This window comes from Clinocottus analis, unplaced genomic scaffold (assembly GCF_023055335.1).
Source record: "Clinocottus analis isolate CAN_PGR_092001 unplaced genomic scaffold, fCliAna1.0.p SCAF_6, whole genome shotgun sequence".
Lineage (NCBI taxonomy): Eukaryota > Metazoa > Chordata > Actinopteri > Perciformes > Cottidae > Clinocottus > Clinocottus analis.
The window spans coordinates 11,002,508-11,023,665 of record NW_027176218.1 but is presented as its reverse complement, the minus strand read 5'-3'; the positions used below and the strand labels follow the sequence as shown (position 1 = coordinate 11,023,665).

At 41.8% G+C, this 21,158-nt stretch overlaps 3 protein-coding genes across 8 annotated transcripts in view; 2 read left to right on the top strand and 1 right to left on the bottom strand.

Moving 5' to 3' along the window:
* The window catches only part of ddx11 (DEAD/H (Asp-Glu-Ala-Asp/His) box helicase 11), an 8,810-nt gene extending 3,438 nt beyond the window's left edge, over positions 1 to 5,372 (top strand). The window contains exons 9-28 of one of the 2 annotated variants that reach the window (XM_068602498.1): positions 1 to 135; positions 332 to 406; positions 584 to 661; positions 750 to 796; positions 970 to 1,049; positions 1,164 to 1,205; positions 1,285 to 1,352; positions 1,446 to 1,484; positions 1,595 to 1,733; positions 2,168 to 2,299; positions 2,388 to 2,500; positions 2,582 to 2,654; positions 3,280 to 3,383; positions 3,489 to 3,638; positions 3,751 to 3,819; positions 3,937 to 4,037; positions 4,120 to 4,204; positions 4,298 to 4,373; positions 4,468 to 4,622; positions 4,702 to 5,371. The exon at positions 1 to 135 is cut by the window's left edge and continues 68 nt beyond it. In XM_068602498.1, the coding sequence (XP_068458599.1) occupies positions 1 to 135; positions 332 to 406; positions 584 to 661; positions 750 to 796; positions 970 to 1,049; positions 1,164 to 1,205; positions 1,285 to 1,352; positions 1,446 to 1,484; positions 1,595 to 1,733; positions 2,168 to 2,299; positions 2,388 to 2,500; positions 2,582 to 2,654; positions 3,280 to 3,383; positions 3,489 to 3,638; positions 3,751 to 3,819; positions 3,937 to 4,037; positions 4,120 to 4,204; positions 4,298 to 4,373; positions 4,468 to 4,622; positions 4,702 to 4,734 (1,794 nt within the window). In that variant the 3' untranslated portion in view covers positions 4,735 to 5,371. Of the gene's footprint in view, positions 136 to 331; positions 407 to 583; positions 662 to 749; positions 797 to 969; positions 1,050 to 1,163; positions 1,206 to 1,284; positions 1,353 to 1,445; positions 1,485 to 1,594; positions 1,734 to 2,167; positions 2,300 to 2,387; positions 2,501 to 2,581; positions 2,655 to 3,279; positions 3,384 to 3,488; positions 3,639 to 3,750; positions 3,820 to 3,936; positions 4,038 to 4,119; positions 4,205 to 4,297; positions 4,374 to 4,467; positions 4,623 to 4,701 lie in introns of both variants that reach the window. The other variant, XM_068602499.1, reaches the window with a different exon arrangement.
* wash1 (WAS protein family homolog 1) lies at positions 5,365 to 12,439 on the bottom strand. 4 transcript variants are annotated; one of them, XM_068602501.1, is made up of 11 exons: positions 12,354 to 12,439; positions 10,996 to 11,136; positions 9,700 to 9,811; positions 9,414 to 9,560; positions 7,738 to 7,874; positions 7,477 to 7,612; positions 7,158 to 7,353; positions 6,884 to 7,048; positions 6,530 to 6,688; positions 5,922 to 5,993; positions 5,365 to 5,827 (listed from the first exon to the last, which is right to left on the bottom strand). In XM_068602501.1, exons 1-11 carry the CDS (start codon positions 12,359 to 12,361, stop codon positions 5,694 to 5,696), a joined length of 1,407 nt encoding a protein of 468 aa, XP_068458602.1. In that variant the 5' UTR covers positions 12,362 to 12,439; the 3' UTR covers positions 5,365 to 5,693. The 4 variants fall into 4 exon arrangements, with proteins under 4 accessions (XP_068458602.1, XP_068458601.1, XP_068458603.1 ...); XM_068602500.1 differs by lacking the exon at positions 12,354 to 12,439 and adding an exon at positions 11,697 to 11,831; XM_068602502.1 differs by lacking the exon at positions 12,354 to 12,439 and adding an exon at positions 11,697 to 11,831 and having other exon boundaries at positions 5,922 to 5,990.
* The window catches only part of iqsec3b (IQ motif and Sec7 domain ArfGEF 3b), a 26,879-nt gene continuing 17,947 nt past the window's right edge, over positions 12,227 to 21,158 (top strand). For both annotated transcript variants that reach the window (XM_068602495.1, XM_068602496.1), the window contains exons 1-3: positions 12,227 to 12,980; positions 17,338 to 17,412; positions 20,942 to 21,059. In XM_068602495.1, the coding sequence (XP_068458596.1) occupies positions 12,457 to 12,980; positions 17,338 to 17,412; positions 20,942 to 21,059 (717 nt within the window). In that variant the 5' untranslated portion in view covers positions 12,227 to 12,456. The remainder of the gene's footprint in view (positions 12,981 to 17,337; positions 17,413 to 20,941; positions 21,060 to 21,158) is intronic.

The window sequence follows — 21,158 nt, the reverse complement described above, 5'->3', positions numbered from 1 at the left end:
AAAGATTCAGCACTGCAGCAGATGAGGGACAACATTCTGGGGACAGTGCACGACATCGAGCAGATGATGAAGCTGGGCAGGGAAACACATGCGTGTCCCTACTACGCTACACGCCTCGCTGTCCCCCCTGCACAGGTAATCTTCTTTCTACTCGGTTGATCCATTCCCGTGTCTCATGACATTGGAGATTACCTGCTTGCTGTGCTGCTAACATTGCTATGGGTTGTTCCTAAAGATCGTAAGAGCATTTGTATTTATTCGTGAACTTCCAGGAAGCAGATTGGAGTTTTAGTTTTAATCAGTATGGTGTATGTTTATCATGTCTGCATAGTTGGTGGTGTTGCCCTATCAGATGTTGCTTCATGCGGCCACCAGGAGGGCAGCGGGGGTCCAGCTGAAGGGACAGGTAGGACTATCATAGATTTAGCTGTGATCAAATGTGAGTATTATCATGGAACACATTTTTCACAAGTACTTTTCCCTCCATAACCTCTTGAACACAGGAAAAACTTAAATTATTCTGAGGTGTTTGTGTTCATGATGATGCTAATTATTATTATTATTATTATAATTGTTTTTACAGGTGGTGATCATAGATGAAGCTCACAATCTTAGTGACACACTCTCCTGTATACACAGTGCAGAGCTCACTGGAGCGCAGGTTAACACAAACATGCACCTCATGTACAACATGTAAGTTTAAATTATGTATGTTTACTGCAATATACTAATTTGTGAATCTTCTATAGCTTTGCCGTGCCCACTCGCAGCTCACCCAGTATGCAGACCGATATAAGTGAGTTTACAGACACGGACTCCAAAATGCACTTACTCACCAATTCAATATTGTAATCGTGCAGTTCGGATGAACAGCCGAGGAAATCAAAGGACAGAAGTACAGACAGACTCCTTCCATTTTTAGTTCGATTGGCCTCTTGATTCCTGATGTTTATGTTTCTACAACACCAGGAGCAGACTGAAGGCAAAGAACCTGATGTACATCAAACAGATTCTGTTTGTGATTGAAGGGCTTGTCCGGGGGCTGGGAGGTGAGTCTGTTTGAGCTGAAATTACTTTTTAATTATTAATAACTGCCAGTCTGCATTAAGGGCCGGTAGGAAAATTGCGAGGCGTTTCAAATGATGTAAATGTGTTCTTTGAAGGTAAAGTGGGGCAGAATCCGCAGAGCCAGACGACACAAACAGGTTGGCAGATAACACACATAAACACACAATACACATTGAGCATGAAATTGTCAACCAGTCATGTTTCTTTATCTTTTAGGAACCGAACTGCACACCATCAACAACTTCCTCTTCAAAGCTCAGATTGACAATATCAACTTGTTTAAGGTAGTTGAAAATGTTGTTAAAAATCTAAAGCTTGGCTCCTGGACATCCTATCCAAACTGTAAAGTCTGATTCCTTCAATGTCACTCACTTCAGTTACAGAGATACTTTGAGAAGAGCATGGTTAGCAGAAAAGTAAGTGTTTAATATATATATATACATGTATGTATTGATTTTGGCCTCATAAATATTGAGGGATCCACTGAAAAATCCTATGAATCTCACAAGTGTTCTTCTCTTTGCAGCTAGTAGGCTTCGTGGAGAAGTACGCAGGATCAGGTGTGAGTCTTCACACTCAAACACACTCAAACAAGGAGAACCGGTGCACAGAGGGCCTAAACCGATACCTTCAAACACTGCAGAGCACCCAGATCAATGCGCCAGGTCAGAGGGAGGATTTTTATGTCACCTATAATGAACATCATTATTGCAGACATGTGGCATTACGATTGTTAGTCGTTTACTGAAACAAATGGGATCCTTATCAGTTATGAGAAATACTTAAAATCACAATTACATTTTACTGAAATGTACTTTCCTCTGTATCAACATTTTACAACTTTACACGGACTGTCTACACTTTTACTCACGGTACTCACACAAATGCTCACATTTCGTTATTTGTAAAATGTACAGGCAAGATAATAGAGATCACATATGTTATCAAATCGAAAACTAGTCGCTTAAAAGAAGATGTAAGTGCAGATATTGTTGTTTTACCCCCTCAATCAACAGACACTGAACAATGCAGCATTCCTCAGGTTGTTGTTCACCACGGTTCATGATTTTATCTCCTCCACCTGCTCCCGTGTGTGCAGTTTCTTCAGCAGACCAGCAGGGGTCAGAGGCAGAGAAAGTATTGTCTGCGTCTCCCATGATGCAAGTGGAGGTTTTCTTCATGGCTCTCACCAACAGCAACACTGATGGCAGAGTATTGGTGCACAGACAAGGTGTCGTTTAAAAAGAATAACTCCAAATAAAAGCCAGTAATGAAATCAAAGTGTGATTTTTAAGAAGCCCTTTCTGTCTCATGTCCAGGTACTTTGTCAGAGAGCAGTGTCAAGTTCCTGCTGTTGAACCCAGCAGTCCACTTTGCCGAGGTGCTGAAGCAGTGCAGAGCAGTTGTCATCGCAGGGGGAACCATGCAGCCTGTAAGTCTTTCTGACTCCACTAAAAATAAACTAAGCCTTTGCTGTGTCAGTTTCTATCATTCTGAAAGATGTGATATGTAGGTTTCAGACTTCAAACAAGAGCTACTGTTTTCTGCCGGAGTGGGAGAGGAGCGCATCACTGAGTTTTCCTGTGGTGAGTGGCCCATTTTTAAAACACCGCAGTGCTTTGTGGAGTTTCTCAAGTATATTGCTCGCTCTCTTTTTTTAGTGATGCGTATATCAATATTTCTGCCGTGTGGAAGTTTTGATGAATAATACAATGCTTGACAGGAATTCATATAACTTTTTTAATAAAAGTGCAAATTTTTCTATTGGTTATGCATTGGCTGAGTCATGTCATGATTGGCCAAAGAAGAGATGATAAAAATTGTCATTTTGTAAACTTAACCATGAATTGTCTATCCCCTCTATTCAAACACTGTGACATTTGCTGCCTGACATTGCACAGGTTGTTTATGCTTTTTTTTTTTTTTTAATTTTAACTCTGATCATTGGTGTATCGTAACAACACTTGTACTATGGCACTGGCACACACAATTAAAGAGGTTTATTATTAATTTTTCCTCAAATTCAATAGTTCTGTATAAAGCTTGAACACAACTCAAATTACTTTAAAACTATTTTTACACCCAAACAAAAACGTCTTAAGTCTTAGTTATGTTGCATACAGCTGCTACGGGCTTGTATATGATATGTTTTTATTTCATCATGTAAAAAAAAATAATGTTTGTGTTAAAATAAATTCACTTTGTCTGTAGGTCATGTAATTCCTCCCGAGAACATTCTTCCTCTCGTCTTGTGCAGCGGCCCCTCCGGTCAGGAGCTGGATTTTACTTTCCAAAACAGAGACTCTCCACGCATGGTAAAAGCCACACACATACTATTCTATTAAGTTGTTGCTGTAATGTCATTGAATATGTCTGCGTTGTTTACACAAGCATATTGCAAAATGTGTGTCTGTTGACAGATGGACGAGACGGGGCGTATTCTATCTAACATCTGTAACGTGGTCCCGGGCGGGGTTGTGTGCTTCTTCCCTTCTTACGAGTACTCGAGGCTCATCATCTCCCACTGGGAGGCCAGCGGTGCTCTGACCCGTCTGGCTAACAAGAAGAAGGTACTTCACCAGAGAAAACCACCTTTATTTCACCTTAGCTCAATGGTGGCATACTATTTTAAGGGAATCGTTTTTCCTGGCTGTCTCTCAGCTATCATGATTATTTTCTCAGATCTTCCAGGAGCCAAAGAAAGCCAACCAGGTTGAGCAGGTGCTGAGCGAGTTCTCCCGCTGTATCCAGGTAAACTATCACTGGTAATGACAATCGGTTAATGATTAAGAACAAGGTCATGATAATCGGTTCTTTAAGGGCTTTTGCCTCGACGAGTGTTACTACTTCCATGTCTTCTGTTGGTAGAGGTGTGCTGTGGATGCTGGCGTGCTCACAGGAGCGTTGCTGTTCTCTGTCGTCGGAGGAAAGATGAGCGAGGGCATCAATTTCTCTGATGACCTGGGCAGGTGTGTGTAATCGTTGGCACAGTCGCATGCAGCATAAAGCATATAATACTAAATGCTCTTTCCTGTGTGCATGTAATGACAGGTGTGTGGTGATGGTGGGAATGCCATATCCCAACATCAAATCCCCAGAGCTGCAGGAAAAGATGTCCTATCTGGACAAACACCTGGTGAGACGTTAAACTTTCCTAATAGTCTTCACTGCATCCACAAACCTGTAAACCAGTACAAGGTCACAGGAGTGTGTCGGGTTTTTTTTTTAGCCACACAGTGGAGGGAGGAGTCCAGGCCAAGCCCTCATAGAAAACCTCTGCATGAAGGCTGTCAATCAATCCATAGGTAATGATGCAATACAATTCACAATAATTACTGATTCCATAGTTGGTAAGATAGTATGATCGGTATTCAAGTATTTAACTTCATCTGCCCAAAGGAAGAGCTATCCGTCACCGTGGCGACTATTCCTCCATTGTGCTGTGTGACCGACGCTACTCTCGACCCGCTACCCTCTCTAAACTTCCAAAGTGGATCCAAAGTCGCACCAGCACACACGCCACTTTTGGCCCTGCTTTCGCAGCCCTACGGAAGGTGAGAAGCAAATAAGCTCATAAATCCACACTCAAACAAACATGTATTCATATGTTGTCTGTATATTCTTCTTTCCTAGTTCTTCCTGGAGAAGAAGCTGAAGAAAGTGTAGTGCCTCTTCCACTGTGCTCAACTGACATTTCCAAAGAGCGAGGTTGGGAAGAACTTTGAGGAAACTTTAGTACCCCAAAAAATATTTGCGTTCTATTTTGAAATACTTTAAGATAGTTAGACGGCCTCTGTAATAATTGTCACAAGATGGCCTCAGGCCCTTTAATGTGCCTTTACATTCCTGATCATTTTGAAGATGCCTCTGAGTGCTCCTGTATGAATTTTAAGTTTAAAGTTTGTTTTCAGAACACCATAGTTGGTGTGTTTTATGTTTTTGCTTTCATATCTTTTCTACTTCTTGTGTTATGCTTTGACTTGCTAACATCTCTGGTTATGAGAAGTGAAGTGTTTGATAGACAAAGGCCGAAGGGGCATTTATCATATTGACTCATGTATGTCAGTCGTGCAATCTCTTCAAATGTAGTCTGGAACATTATAAGGTTTTTTTTAAATTCAGTATGTTGAGATTAATTACTGAAGTCGCTTCTAAGCTGATATCAGACACAGTGTCGACTTAGGAATCCATGTGACTGATTTAACCTTGAAGAATGTTACAAAATTATAGTATTTAATGTTAAGTGTTATGTAATGCAAAAATTATTATAAAAGACATTTGTAAAAAGATTCCATGAATGTTCAAACGCTTGTTTATTTTTATGACATTTTTGTTTTACAATCAATATGATCATCAATAAACATTTTTATTATTGTAGTTTTAGGGATGTTTTGTTAAAAGGGTTAAACAAAGCTATGCACTTGCCAATTATTAGTCATTTTACACTGAAAGTGTATATATATATACAAACCAAACACTGGCTCTACAGGAGGCCATTCACAGTTTTGTGTCGGTCAACGTAGTTCTTATATACACCAGAGGATTTTCAGATGGATCCGAAACCTCACCGCTAGGAGCCGCCACATCCTACACACTGGCCTTTTAAGTGTTCATCGTCCATCGTGTTATGCTTCCCAGTCATCATCGTCTGTTGTCGCATGTGCAGCAGGAAGTGGTGGGATGACATCCGACATCCTGGCAAATGCACCACTGGGAGTTTCCCCCTTCTCCCCACCGGCTGGACCCTTACCAGATATGCCTGCAGAGGGAACGGGACACATTATTTACTGTACACATTGCCAACCACTTGTATCAGTAACTTCAATCTCATTGAATATAAAACTGATCTTCACCTTTCCGTCGCATGGAGAGTTTGTTGAAGAGATCAGACATAAAGTCTCCACCACTAGATGCTGCTCCCACTGCTGAGGGACAAAGACGGGCAGTTACTACAGAATCATAATATCAGTATCTGTTCAAATTTATAATTGGAGCAGTGAAATGGTTTCAATCATTCCCAAGTGCTGCACTTCAGAGTGGAGCACGTAATTACAACGAGACTTGTTATTGAGTTAGTCGGTATCATCAGCTCTCTCTAAACATGAAATGTTAGCTTGTGAGCTGGTCAGGCAACTGGAAATGAAGGCCAAAATATGCTGTCTGATATGTATAAGCTCAATACAACTTTAAATACAACTATAACCATGTCGACCTTTTAATGAAGTTTATTAAGTGAAAGTCACCAAGACATGGAGTGTGATGATAACCGTAGGAGATGTATAGATACATTCTCACATACTGACATGCTGTGTAACACATTGTATAAACCCACGGGTGAATGCTAACTAGGAATTGTTCCTGATGTGCTTTGATTACATGTCTTCCTCAATGTGAAAGCTGCATTGTGTTATAAATAACAAAACCTGAGCAGAAACACATCCACATTCAAACAATCTGAGACCTTGCTCTTGTTCCTTCTGTTTCTTCTTCTCCATCTTGCGTTCTTTAATGTCGCGTAACTTGGCCTTGCCGATGCCTCCGGCATTGCGGATGGACTCTAGGAGATTGGCACGGCCGTCTGACGGCTCAACCACCTTGGTGGAAGGACCAGGTCGAGGGCCTGCATAAAGAGAACACAGTCAGGGCTGGCAGGGTCTTATTAAACAATGTAATGTAAGAGTGAATAGGGTTTCTCAGAGTGTGTGTGTGCGCGTGTGTGAGGAAGTGGAAGAGTTTCACCACTGTAATACACTGTCAATCTTGATCATATTTCTCCAAGTCTGTAGTGTGTTTGCATTGCATGCATGCGACAAACCTGAGCTTGGCGCTCGAGAGACTTCTGTGGGACTGTCAACAGGAGGAGGAGGGGGAGGAGGGGGAGGGGGTGGAGCTCCTGCAGGAATGGCAGGAGCGAGGGTAGGCTCAGGAGGTGGAGGGGGTGGTGGTGGAGGAGGTGGAACACTAGATTGGAACTGAAATCCTGGAAGAGAAAGAGATGTAAAATGTCTACATCAGCTTTTCAAACAGTATTAACCTAAATGTATGTGTGTGTGTGTGTGTGTGTGTGTGTGTGTGTGTGTGTGTTGTACCATGTGCATCGCTCTCCTCAGTGAAAGAGGGCAGATCAGGGATGTTGTGTGTGGGTCCTGATGGGGCAAAGCCGGGTCCGAGGTCTGCGCTGTAGGAGAGATCATCTGCAATACCTGGAAGATCCGGCAGGTAGGATGGCACATCTATCTCGGGCACCTGACCAAGGTCTGGCACATAGAAATAAGACTCTGCTGTCTGTTAGAGAGAAAAAAAATGATCAGAGACAAACATTACATCATTAATGCATCAATACTAATCCTTCATATAAGACAGTCAAATTAACAATGTGTTTCGCTTGAAGAGGGGCGTTTGAGGTACCTGTCTCTCCAGTTGTTCCCTTTTCGTGATGGACAACGGTGCATCAAACGGCTTCGCTTCTTTTTCTGTCTCTAGTGTTGTGTGTGTTTTTATCACTGCTCCAGCCAGAGGATCAAGGAACACATACTTCTTATATCTTTAAAAGCACACAAATCCACAAATATGAAGAAAAGATTTAGATAATTTGTGTTTACAGTAATCATCTCTGTCTATTAGTGTGTGTGTGTGTGTGTGTGTGTGTGTGTGTGTGTGTGGCCTCACAGGTTCTCTGTAGTATTAAAGAGCAACAGTGAGCTGACAGATGAGATGTTGCGTGGCAGACTACCAAGCCCCTCCTCTGTCTCATCCTCGGACTTCTTCTTCTTGCTCACACACACTGGAAAATACATCAATTTATCCTGAAAGGAAGACATACAGATATAGAGCGAAAGGCAGATCTGTAAAATGTCAACTAAATCTTGAATAACACAAATCACAAAAGCCACCAAAGTGCTCCTGCATGCAGACACATGCATGGGACACTGCTTCTGGGGGATATTGAATAATGCATTTCTGCACCAGAGAAATAAAGTAGTAGCAGTGTTTTCATTTCTCCCTGTTATCCCTCTCTGACAAATACACACAGATACCCCCACAAAAAGAACAACACATTTGCAAGACCAAGCAGACACAGCAAAAATATGCTGTTTTTTGTAAAGTTTCCTAAAATGGTAATGGAAGAACTGTGGCGTTTAGAATAAATAATGCAGGAGCCTGTGCTAAGCTGGGCACACACAAACACACACAGACACAAAACCAGTCAGAAAAACAGTATCACACATTTAACTTTTCGACATGTCGATGTTGTTTTCACATCCTTTTTACCTCTTAATCAACTCTCACCTGTGGAGCAAAGCATGAGGAGCTAATATGTTTTGTCTCCTGTTTGCTCTCTTCCTGTTTGTAGGTGAAAAATTGACTTGAATCAAAGCTACTCGGGGCTGGTCGAGTGATACATTATTCTTTAATAAGGATGCTAAACATGCAAAAACAGCTGTTGATGCTGGTGAATCTTCGTTTGTTTAACAAAAAAATAGCCATGCTTGCAGATAGTAACACAAAAGGGTAAAGCGTACATTAAAAGTGATTGTGCCAGTTTTTGTTTTTGTCAACCTGAAGATCTCATGGGGAGCCTTTACCTGTTATGTTTTGAGGTAGGCAATATAATTAATAATAAATATAATTATTCACATTCATAAAGGTGAGCCCAGCCACCCTTGGAAAGAATATAATTTAGGCTCCTTCTATCAGTGTTTATAGTTAAGGGTTTGGACATAGACTCAGGGTTTTGCTCTCAAGCTCAGTTAACACTTCACACCACTCCAGTTTTCAGTGTCGACTGTCCCTGTGGCAGGACAACATCAACAGAGTCTATCGACAGGCAGGAAGAGGTGAAAAAGCTGAATAAATGCACTGGAGAGTATATTCCAATTATTGAGGAATCACACTGCTCATCCCCCCAGGAAATTTTAGGAAATAAATGCCTGGGTGCAGAACAGAAGACCATGGATTCTGGAGGAGCAAGAGGACAAACTCTTAACTCTTGCAAAAATACTGAGGGGGTCATGGGAGTCGAGACTTCAGCTCTAAGCACACTCCTGTCCTCAGATGACCAGAGTGAGAGCTGTGTCGAAATTCTTAGCAATAAGATAAAAACCGTGTAAATGGAAATTAATCATGCCTCTATTCATCCCTTTTTTTGAAGCAGTGTCAGCTGTATACAGGGGCCCCAACAATATCATGCTAGCACACACTTTTCTTCTCTTTTACATTAGTTACAGCACTATGGTTCATAGGCCTCAAGACATAGAATACTTTGTGAAACCATGGCTCTCTTAACAGGTCCAATTTTTGTTTTGTTGCCTTGTGTCATCAACATTTTAATACATTTATCTTACCTGCAAGGCCTTCTCATCGAAGGGTCGAAGTTTATTCTGTATCCTTTGCCGGGGGCGATTTTGTGAAGAGGGGTCTGTAGCCTCAATAAAAATAGATGAGTAATCCTGAAGGCGATTGGGAGCCGGGTACTTGGCACTGGAGAAAACCTTTACACAGAAAAGTTGCTGATATAACTGACAAGCACAGGGATAATCATTGCTTTCAATTATCTTGTCACCTGAGTGTGTCCTTATTGTGTATCATAGGTGCAAAAAAAGCTGCCTGCCAAATTGGAGCTAGTGTTACCTTGGTGGCCTTCTTACTGCCTTTGATCTTGTCGACACGGGCCTGAGCAAGTCTGATCCGGTCAGTAACACTCTGCAGCTGGCGGCGGTTCTTCTCTACACTGTCAGACACCCTGGAAGCAACATACACACACCCACATGAATATGGACAGATACGTACACATCCACACACAGAGGAAGATACTTCTGAGACAATACAACACAATTGACTATAGAGCAGTGCAAAACTTGAGACTGCATTTCATTCTTATGTGCATGTTGCAAGTTGATTAATCCCATAAATAATTAATAGAACTCATAATTAATATATCTATATGTGTATATATATATATATATATATATATGAAAATATATATATATATATATATATATATGAATATATATATATATGAATATATATATATATATATATGAATATATATATATATATATATATATATATATATATATATATATATATATAATTAAAAGATGATGGGCAAGTATTACACAGCTGTTTATTAACTCTATTAATAACTTCATATCAATCATATAATTACCAACACATTGTCTATCAAAAGCTTATATTGGCAAAACAATTTGGTTAATTAATGAAATGTCACTCATTTCATGTAGTTACAGGATACGCTTCCTCTATTTTCATGATGCCAGACAAGACCATCTGTTCTGAAACAGCTGCTGGAGCATAAAATGTGGCTGAAATATGGATTTGACTGTGCAATCAATTAAATACAAAAGTATGTTATGTCAATTTAAAACTTGGAACAGATGCTTTGATGTCAACAACCTTTTTGATTGTAGTTGTGTGGTTAAACCTTTTATGTTATGTGTGTAGTGAATACTTTGTTAGTGGTGTCAATATTCACACTGCAGTACTTTCAGGCATATTTTACTTTACCTAACTAAAAGAATGAATATCAAAACATTATAGAAAATATGATTTTTACATTAGGTGTACCTCCGATATCCATTTCATAATCAAATCATCTCTCAATTAGTATTTATTTATTTAATTTCAGTAAAATGAAAAATAATACCTTAAACACAGAGCAATGCAAGAAAAAATACTTTATATTATTGAAGAGAAAATATATTTTCTAACTTACAAAAAACACATATATTCAATTGGTGTCACTTCAACTGATTATTTGTTTAACATGCTTATGAGTGACTCTTGCGTGTCTGCTGTCTTGTAAGGATTCTTAAATACTTATCTTTAAGTTATGATAACTCTTCATGTAATGTCACCAAAAGGTCATGAAAACCTGATTGCGCATGTGTGTGAGCATGGCCTTGCCTTTTGAAAATATCCGTAGAGATGGTCTCCAAAAAGAGTAATGCATCTGCTATCTGATGGACAGCCTCCTCTCTCCTCAGGTCTGACTGGATGAGGGGCACGGAGTACACCTGGCCCTCCAGGCAGTGCGTCTGGGTCATCCTAATATGCGACAACAAGAAACAAAGTTTATAGTCCAGAACAAGGCTTCGTGTGGCAGTCAAACACTGAGATGACGTTCCAATAATCCATAAACAATAGAGAAACTGGGAGAGAAAGTGTGTCAATATCAATAGTCAAGGACAGCCAACTCTTTCACGGTGATGTTTGCAGTTAGATCCAACACCACACAACTGTCATAATTGTATAGTATCTCGAGCTAACACACACTTCTCGACCTCATCTGACTCTCACGTGACAATGCTGCACTACACATACGTATGTAGATTTTTCTTCGAAGTTAACCTGTGAATTGGATAGAGTTGGTCCCTGTAGCTGTTTAGGGTCAAATAAACACGTACTACTGTTTACAATCAATATATTCTAAACAAACAATCTAGTGTTATACGTTACAATGTAGCTAACTAATATATTAACAGTCATCGGAAAAGCTGTCCATGCAAAAGAAAGAATCGCCATGAGCCGACTATTTCACATTTAATTAGGAATACGAAAGACTAAACACAACATGCAGTCGCGTGAAAATGTAGTGTATGTCTTACATGACCATGGGTGTTGTTGACTTGTTAACGGTTACAGAAAATAAGAAACGCTAGCAAGGCAATCTGTGCTAACATCCGAGACTGCTGATAGAAAGCAACGGTTCTGTACTTCCGCATACATGTGTCACGTGACCACTGCAAGGTTGGAGTGTTGCCTTCACGTCCACACAGAAATGTCTGACTTCTGACTTGAAATATTGACTTGAACGACTTGAGTTATGAGAGTTTTTGGCTAATGTTATAGGTGGTATAGGTCTATAAGACTTGGTAAACACACTTTTATTTTTTATATTAAGATACAATGATAACACTAAAATAGTATGTCAATTGCGTGTGTAAACAAAGCTAAAAGAAACATATTAGAGGAAGTCTAACAGCAGCCTGTAGGGTGCGTGCTTGGTCTGTAGCTTTCTCGTGCATGTGCGTAATGACGCATCCGCCTGCCAGCGCCTCTCCTCCCCTCCTCTCTCCTGTCACATCTGGATCTGGCTCCTCTCATCAGTACCACTCAGCGCAGTGGGAGAGAGAAAGAAAGAGAGAGAGAGAGGGAGTGAGGGAGGGAGGGAAACGACCGGAGAAGCGGAGGCTAGCTCGGTCCGTGCACCTTCATCCACAGCCGAGCAGAATCAAGGAGAGGAGAACGGAAGGACATCTCACCTTCTCATCCGCACTCACGGATATTTTACGTCTCCTCTTTTCTCCATCCGTCAGTCCAGCTTTCTGTTTTCTTCTGCTTCTCTTCCCTCCCCCTGTCTTGGGTATGATGATGAGCTCCAGTCTGCTGGAAAATCCGGTGCAGGCGATTCTGTACCTGCGGGAGCTCACCACTATCGTCCAGAACCAGCAGAGTCTCATCCAGACCCAGCGCTCCCGGATAGAGGAGCTGGACCGACGGGTGGACGAGCTCATTGGCGAGAACAGGCACTTGCGGGACGTCAGGGTACAACAGCAGCATCCTTACCATCACCACTATCACCATCACACCGACCCTAGCTACTTTCATCAACACCACCACCCTCAGGAACCTCAGCTCAAGACCAGTGCTGGGTGTCCGCCAGACAATGTAGCGGCACCAACAGAAGTCGAGGCGACTCCGGGAGTCCAGCCGTCACCTCTCGAACCTATGGACCCGGGAGACATGCAGCTGGTCCCGGCCGACTTGTCCACGGTTTCCCCAGTTGACAGTGACCCAGAAAACGGCGGAAGTTACCAAAGCTGTCGCTCTATGGTTCCGATGACCCCCACACATCTTTGTCAATCCCTGGCCCTGGCAAGGAAATCAGAGTGAGTAGAGAATATGGCTGTATGCGTTTATGTGTGGCTGTCCTAAAATACTCCATTGGACAATACATGCTATATGACAGGCTATTCAGAAGGTTTTATATGGTAATCATTTGAAATCCTCCTGTGGTATAGCATCTCCTCCAGTATCGACCTATGTATTTCCTTAGCCTCTTTTTTCCCCTCATAGTTTTTAAGAAGGATCCCTTTAAAACTGTATAATTTAAAGCATGCACGCGCACACGTGCGTGTCCTGCAGATTGAGAGGCGTTTAATTAGGCTAATTGAGAAGGAGCTTGCATATTTTAAAATTTCAGAACGTGTTGGAGGACACATACAAGGACTCTGGCAGAAGAGGAAGAGGTGGATTATTTAAATGAGAAGCTGGATCACGAATACTGAATCATTACATAACAAACAGCTGTAGTAGGCCTATACTTGTGCCGCTCTGTGAGCGAGCGTACGTGTGTGCGTGTGTGCGTGTGTGTGTGTGTGTGTGTGTGTGTGTGTGTGTGTGTGTGTGTGTGTGTGTGTGTGTGTGTGTGTGTGTGTGTTTCTGCGTGCTGGAAACGCTCTGCACAGCGGTCAGTCAGCTTGAGACAAGAACAGCCTCACTTGCGATGATGAGACATCGCGAGTCGCTGTCCACAGTGCGGCTGGTTTCTCTATTAATTACTGCACGGGATCTGTGAACTCTCACGGGACCTCTGGACGTCTGATGTTAATGTGTAAGATGAGGCACGCATCCACACGCGCGCGCATCAGCACCCCCTGCTTGGCACCAGAGCCTCATAGTACATCAGCACCTAATGAGAGAAAATCCATCCTTCTCTCTTTTTCTTGTTCTGTGTGCGGATGCATGTATGTTCAGTTCATAAGTTGTTTCCCAGCAGGAGTCCTGATTGGTCTCTCTGGGACTCCACCCCCACTGAGGGGAGCAACTCAGAAAAGAGGAGTTGAGAGGAGAAGAGGAGTGCAGAAGGGGATACATGCCTATGGAAAAAAATAGTTGTTGATATTGTTCCTACAGTGAATGATTCACCTACCAAACCGTACATTCCCTGCTATTGAGTTGTGTGTTTGCATGTTAGTTTGTGTGTGCCTGTTGCTCTCTTTGCCTGGAACCTGAGTTGTACTCTCTAGAGAGCATACCCTGCGGCAAATTTGTTATTATTTGACAGACATCAGTGTAACACCACTGGTTCTTAATTTAAAATAGTTTAACTGGTGGGGAAGAAATACAAAAAAAAAACCCCAAAAAAACGTCATTATAAAAGCTGGAAGGAGAACACAGCAGAACCATCCACCAGTTGATCATGCAGCAAAGTGGGCAAATGGTTTATAAAATAGACTGTGTGACCTTGAATGCAACCTTGCATCTTCACCTGTCCGTTTATTTTAAGTCCCTCTGGAAAAGACCATAGCTTAACACCTAATGTGTATAGTTTTGCTTGCAAGTGGGGAGCTCAGACTTTCGCTTGCATTTTCAACGGATTCACCATGTCAATGCCTGCTGCATCCTCTCTGCAGCTGACTGGAGATCAGATCTGTTCGATCTTTTCCTGTTGCCAGTGACTTGTGTGTGTCACCAAGTGTATATGTTACAAATCGTGTGTGTGTGTGTGTGTGTGTGTGTGTGTGTGTGTGTGTGTGTGTGTGTGTGTGTGTGTGTGTGTGTGTGTAGAATGGGGTGGGAGGCACACTTGCTTTCTTTTACACATCTTACATCTGTATTTATCTGAATTGCTGTCCAATTCTATACAGAGCCCAGTTTTCTTGGCCCTGCAGATACATGACTTGTGGGCTGCGTATGGTTGGCTGTGAGAGTGTGTGTGTGCATTATGTTTGAGTCCTATGGGTTGAGAGACAGGATCCTCTTCTCTACTCATTTTATGTCTCTCTCCAGCTGAGCCTCGTATCTGCCCCACTTAGCCCATGGAGCGAACGGTAATCAGCCATTCTCAGGAGAGAGAAAGGCACAGAGCTAGAAAGAGAGAGGAATGCATGTTCAGTCGTTGTCTTTGATGGAGCCCTTGAGGTGTCTAGAGGAAGGAGCTTGAGGCTGACATTGGAGTAGGCCAGTGAAAGGGAAGGCGGTAGAAAGAGGGGGATGTGGGTGGGGGGCGGGGGGAGGGTGGTGTACGGATGAGAGAACAGGACAGGAAGGGGTTTCAGTACACAGAGAGCGAGACAGGTACAAGAAGAGACCAAACCAGACATGATATAAAGGGTGCATTTGGGGTAGCTGTCTCTTCCGTTTATCTACATCTTGCTGGCAGACAAATAGATAGGTTGGACAAGAGAGGGACATGCTGAGGCATCCTGTGGCACAGTGGAAGGTGGATACAATGTACCGGCAATTTTTGGAGTCCAAATAGAGCTGATCTTGTTTCATGTCAACCTTCCTCTTGCTTACACTCTCCACTGGATACTGGCAGATTAAAAAAAACATTGCGTTTAAATTACTCTTACAAAACAGGACAGAAGAGCGGGATGGCGTAAGGGAGGATGGGGCACAGAAGAGAGAGAGAGAGAGAGAGAGAGAGAGAGAGAGAGAGAGAGAGAGAGAGAGAGAGAGAGAGAGAGAGAGAGAGCGAGCGAGAGAGAGAGAGAGAGAGAGAGAGAGAGAGAGAGAGAGAGAGAGAGAGAGAGAGAAAGACAGAGAGAGAGAGAGAGAGAGAGAGAGAGAGAGAGAGAGAGAGAGAGAGAACATGGCCTGACAGCAGGAGCCATGTCCTGTTGAAATATTCACCTGTTCTCTTTGTAAGCGTTATTGGAGTTGTATGGCCGTAATGTGTGTGTCTCGTTTCGGACAGATGGATTGACCCGTTAAGTGTGTGTGTGTTAGTGTGGTTGTGTGAATTTGTGCACATGCTCAGCCTCGTCTCTTCCTCAGGGTTCATATCAGGCTGGCAAAAGTAATTCAGATCTTATTGTGAGGGTGAACGAAAAGTTCAGTGATTTTATGTTCCGATGTAAAGTTTATAGTTTGATCTCCCTTCTCTGTGAACCAGGTGTACCCCGATAACACTTTGACCCCGAATACCTACAACACAGAGAAACAGAACTGAATTCTTATACTGCTTTGATGTATAGATTAAATTAGTTTATACCTATATTATAAAGAGGATATTATTGAAGAGATGCATTAATTACAAAAATGTGTTAATCTCATACAAGAAAAACCTTTATCAAAAGATTTACAAAATGGAAAAAGTAACTGAGTAATGAAATGGGTTTATTTAGAGAATTCTTTTAACCCAAGTGAGCTAGTAAACAAAGGCAAAAGCTTGAGAGAAATACTACACATTTTGCTGCTACATGGAGAACAAATGATTCATAGGTGTACTGTACAGTACGTTTCTATGTGTGTCTGAATGTGAAATGTGAGTGTTGATCAGAGGTATATTTTTGTTAAACATCAGCGTCCCTTTAAGTCTGTGGATGTTGCCGTGAAAAAGTAGCTTTTTATAGCTTGGGCTATCACCCCAAGCCTCGCACAGGCTCTGACTGCCTGTCACTGTGGGTCTGTGTCACGGGCAATATGCTGAGCTGAGCTCAGGTCAGAAGACAGAAGAAGATAAAATTCACTGTCAACTAAATGCTTTCCGCTCATTGTGAAATGACCCAATGTGACCCACACCCACACCTCCTATACACAATTTAAAAAAATGTAAGTCATGAATATTCTTATTTTCATGTCACTGGTGGTGCAAGGTGTCGGGCACAGATAGTCAAACGGTCACTTTATGCAACAATTTAAACATTATGTGTCTTGTTTTCTTTCTATCTTTTTTTTCGTCTTTTTCTTTTCACACTAAATTGCTCTAGATAAGAGCACCAGCAAGATGCTTAAAATATGAATGTAAATGTAAAATGTATGAGGGAGAAATGAGAAAGGCGAACTTAAGAAGAGACAGTGGAGGAAACATTGCTGAAGTAACCATCTGTCCACATTGTGAATTCTGCTAAATCGCCACAGATCTGATTAATTGGATGGGAGAAGGCATAGACAAGCACATCCGGATACACACACACACACACACACACACACATATACTCAAACTTAATCTAAGCGTTCTCAGCCTTGAATTGACCTACATAGGGTGTTTACCACGGGATCAGTGCCAAATTGTAAACAGAATCCATGGAAATAATCCAGAAGAGTATAATGGGAGCCTTTTCAGTGTCTTTTGAGATGTTGGACTAAGAACGAACATAAGGAGGAATATGGAAACAAGGCAAACACCCAGCAACAGCCAATAATAACTAAACAATATGCTGTCCTTTCAATTCTGTCTGCTTTTCCTCTTTCCTCCCTCCTTTGCTTAACCATCCTCCTCTCTTGTCTGCCCTTCAGGAGCGAGAACGTGCTGCATCAGTTTTGCTGCCCCGCCCCTGAACATCCAGAGGCTGACACCACAGGCTCAACCAGGTAAGTCTGTGTCACACATCAATCACATCCACCTTTATGCCTATATTTTTTTTAGCCATGTGAAACTTCCTGTATACTGTACATACACATTGCATGTACATCTGTGTCATCTAACTTATACATGTGTGTCATCTAACTGAGTAATGTCCACACCCAGGGTTTGAATCATGCTCGTTAGTCCGTGCACAGAACCGTATGCAAGTGTAAATCTGGGTATTTATGGACGTGCGACGGCTGGAGTTCCAGTTAAATGCACTGGAACAAGCCTATAGATCTTCCAGCCTCAATGGTGATTCACATATAGGGGAGGCGGATAGGAAGGGGAAGGAGGAAGGGGGGCGGGAGTGTTATTGGCACTACAAAAGTGCCCATGGCAACCCAGTAATGATGCAATGGTTACCCCTACCATAGTAACTGAAGAATATAACTAGAATATAACTGAGGATCTACTGTAGCCACGTTTGTTGTTTCTGTGTGGGCAGCTTGTCTGTTTGTTGTATGAGTTTGTTCATATTTAGTTTTGTGCGTGGCGTGTGTGAAGGCATTCCGTTTCACTTTGTGATGGTTGGATAAGCAAAGCTCAGTTGTAAAATGCTCAAAAGCTGTTGTTTCTCAATGATTGACTGAATTGAATGTTTTGCACTCCTTTTTCTGACATTTCTCCCATTGTTAAATTATATGTATTTCTAAATCCAGTCTTTCATCCAGTAATATACTTATTCTGTCTCGTCATCTGCTGGTATATCTTCCACCTTGTGTTGTTTGTTTCTGCATCACAACTCATTATTTATCTGTCTGTTTATTGCTGTCTCATCCCTCCGTATCAAGTCTCTCTCTCATTCTGTTTTTATTAATATCACCATCTGTCTGTCTGGAATCCCTCTTATTTTCTCTGATTTGATGACTTAAGTATCATCATCTACACCCACATATTCCTGATTGGATGAGCTAATGGCACAGCAGCAGTGGACACCCACCTGAGATGATGAGATGTAGACAAGCCGTGCAACACGGTAGCTCGTTATTATCATCACATGAAGTTGTGTGTGTGTGTGTGTGTGTGTGTGTGTGTGTGTGTGTGTGTGTGTGTGTGTGTGTGTGTGCCTGGTGGCTGCAAAATCGCACCACCTCTACACCCTAACTGTCATCCACTGAATCCATCAGAGCGCGCAAACCTCCTAAGAGATGTCACGAGATCCGCCTCTAGACTAACCTGCTGAGCTTTTTCTCTCCTGTGTGTGTTTTTCCTGCCTGGCTGTACAGGAATATAATTCTCTGAAGGACCTTGAGAGATGCGATTTGACAGATGTTCATTTCTCTTCAACCATGACGTCACACATGCAGGCAGAGCAGTAGTGTGTGCTTGGTTTGTTTGTTGCTGCTGTGCACGTGAGCGTGTGTGTGTGTGTGTAAAGAGAGAGAGAGAGAGAGAGAGAGAGAGAGAGAGAGAGAGAGAGAGAGAGAGAAAGAGTATATCTGCCATATCATTATGGAAGCTTTTGCTGTCCAGATGCATTAATAGCTCAACTCTTGCTTTTAAATCCTCTAATGTATTCTAATGTACTCTAATGTATTCTGATGCTTCGAAGGGGCATGGCAGCGTTTTAATAGAGTTTTTGATAGAGACAGCCTCCAGCATGCGCACACCAACACAGTCTCTCTGTCTATATCTTCCCCTCTCCCTGTTTTTTATTTTTATTTTTTAATCTCTGCCACCGGTTTCACTCTCTTCCCTTTTTTTCTCTCTCTTTTTCTTCTCTCACTTTATCTCATTTAAAGATATGACCAAGCTTCTCTGGCCCTATCTCTGACTTTTGGCTGGGGAATGCAGAGTATTTGCTTTAACAGCAATCAAAGAAAACAAAGAGGAGCTTTAGTGATGAGCTCATTATTTAACCATGAGCAGGCTTTTTAGTCTCCCCAGTCGTGTTTAGCGCTCGTCCCTTTCGTGTAAAAAAATATAACGGTAAGCATTATCTAGGTGGAAGAAAGACTGCACAGGCACACAACATCATGCACACTCACACTCATAATTGCACACTGTTATAAAACCTTTTAGGGTGTGATCATACTCAGTGCTTGCATCAAGCCAGTTTGGCTGGATAAAAGGTGCTGAATGGCTTTGTATCTTTGAGATGTGGTTTGATTCTAGAGATGTTGGACACAAGACACCTTTTTTTAGTTTAGTTTTACTAAAACAGCCTGGTAAAAAGGACAGTTTCTGCTTTGTCATGGCAGTACTTATGCCTTACATAGCTTTTAGAGATTTTTTAAAATACTGTCATGAAAAAGAAAATGTTTCCATCTGTGGACATGGATTAATAAGAGACTGGGACGCACTGAGCCTCTGTTAAGTTCTCAAACAGATTCAGGCCGAGTTCAAATATATATTTGTTTTGCTTTTGCTTCCAGTTGCGTATATATTATATTAGTTCTTGTTAAATTGGTGTGGTTTATTCTCCTTCTTTTTCTGCCAATCATGTTTGACTTAGAGAATATGATTGTCCTGCACTGCTTCCAGTGTTTTTGAATACTAATATGCTGTTACTTAACTTGATCATGCTTTCATACTGTAACCTTTTTTAGCAGAATATAGAAAAACGTTATATAAACAAAAAGAAGTAATCTCATTAAATGTAGGAGACTTTGAAAGTTATACTTTTTATCACAACTTTTACTGAAATGTTCATCCAAAGTATGTCATTGCCATGGAAACACATCTCTTACACGAAATCGGCTCTGATTTTCGTAGAAAATGTTGTCAGTGCCGTGAACACATTTGGATCTGCTAAGAGTGCAATACACCACTTTCACGTTGTGAGGCTGACAATACCTCACAAAGATCTCTGTGACATCAAAGCATTGCTTGTTGCGAGAGTGTAATGTGTAAAGTGCCCTTAAAAATGATCTCTCTCAAGTGGTCCAGTCTCAAAATGGACCTACATGTTCAACCAAGTAGATCACACAAGTATAAAATAAACGTCTGTCACACTCTGGCGTGGGATCATAAGCAGATATTGCTTTGATTTAGGGAGTTACAAGCATAGAAAGGTTGGAACCACTGGATCAGTTAATTGACTTGGCAATTTATGTTATTTTTTGAGTTATGGGTTACTAGTTTCACCTCAACTTGGGCTCTGAGAAATTGTTAGGAACATATTTTGGCAGTAAAGACACTGATGCTTGCAGTCTGACTATAAACTAAACTGGTTAGTTTTAGTATGTAGGAAATAGTGAAGGAGGGAAGGATTTTGGTCACAGCACAAGGTATTTTATTTTGGCTCTTATGTCCATAATGTCTCTTTTGCACCTTGCATTGGAGCCACAAATCTGACCAAACAACACTGGACACATAAACTCAGTCACCTTTGCCCCGAGCCACCTCAGCCACACATCACTCTGCGCCTGCCGCTGCCTGCATGAACCTCCTTAAACACTGCTTGGCTGATGACCTTCCACAGCAATGATGGCAGAGTTTTGAAGGTCAGGAGGGAGGACTAATAGCTTTCTGTTCCTATTTCCGTGGCAGTGGACATATGCTGAGCCTGGAGGATGGAACATCCTCTGGTGGAGGACAGGAAGTGGAGGGGAACAAGAGAGAGGGACCGAGCGAGTACGAGATCAGCCTAGAGAATAAGAACAAACAGGTATGTTTTTCTTCTTTTTCGTGTGTGTGTGTGTGTGTGTGTGTGTGTGTGTGTGTGTGTGTGTGTGTGTGTGTGTGTGTGTGTGTGTGTGTGTGTGTG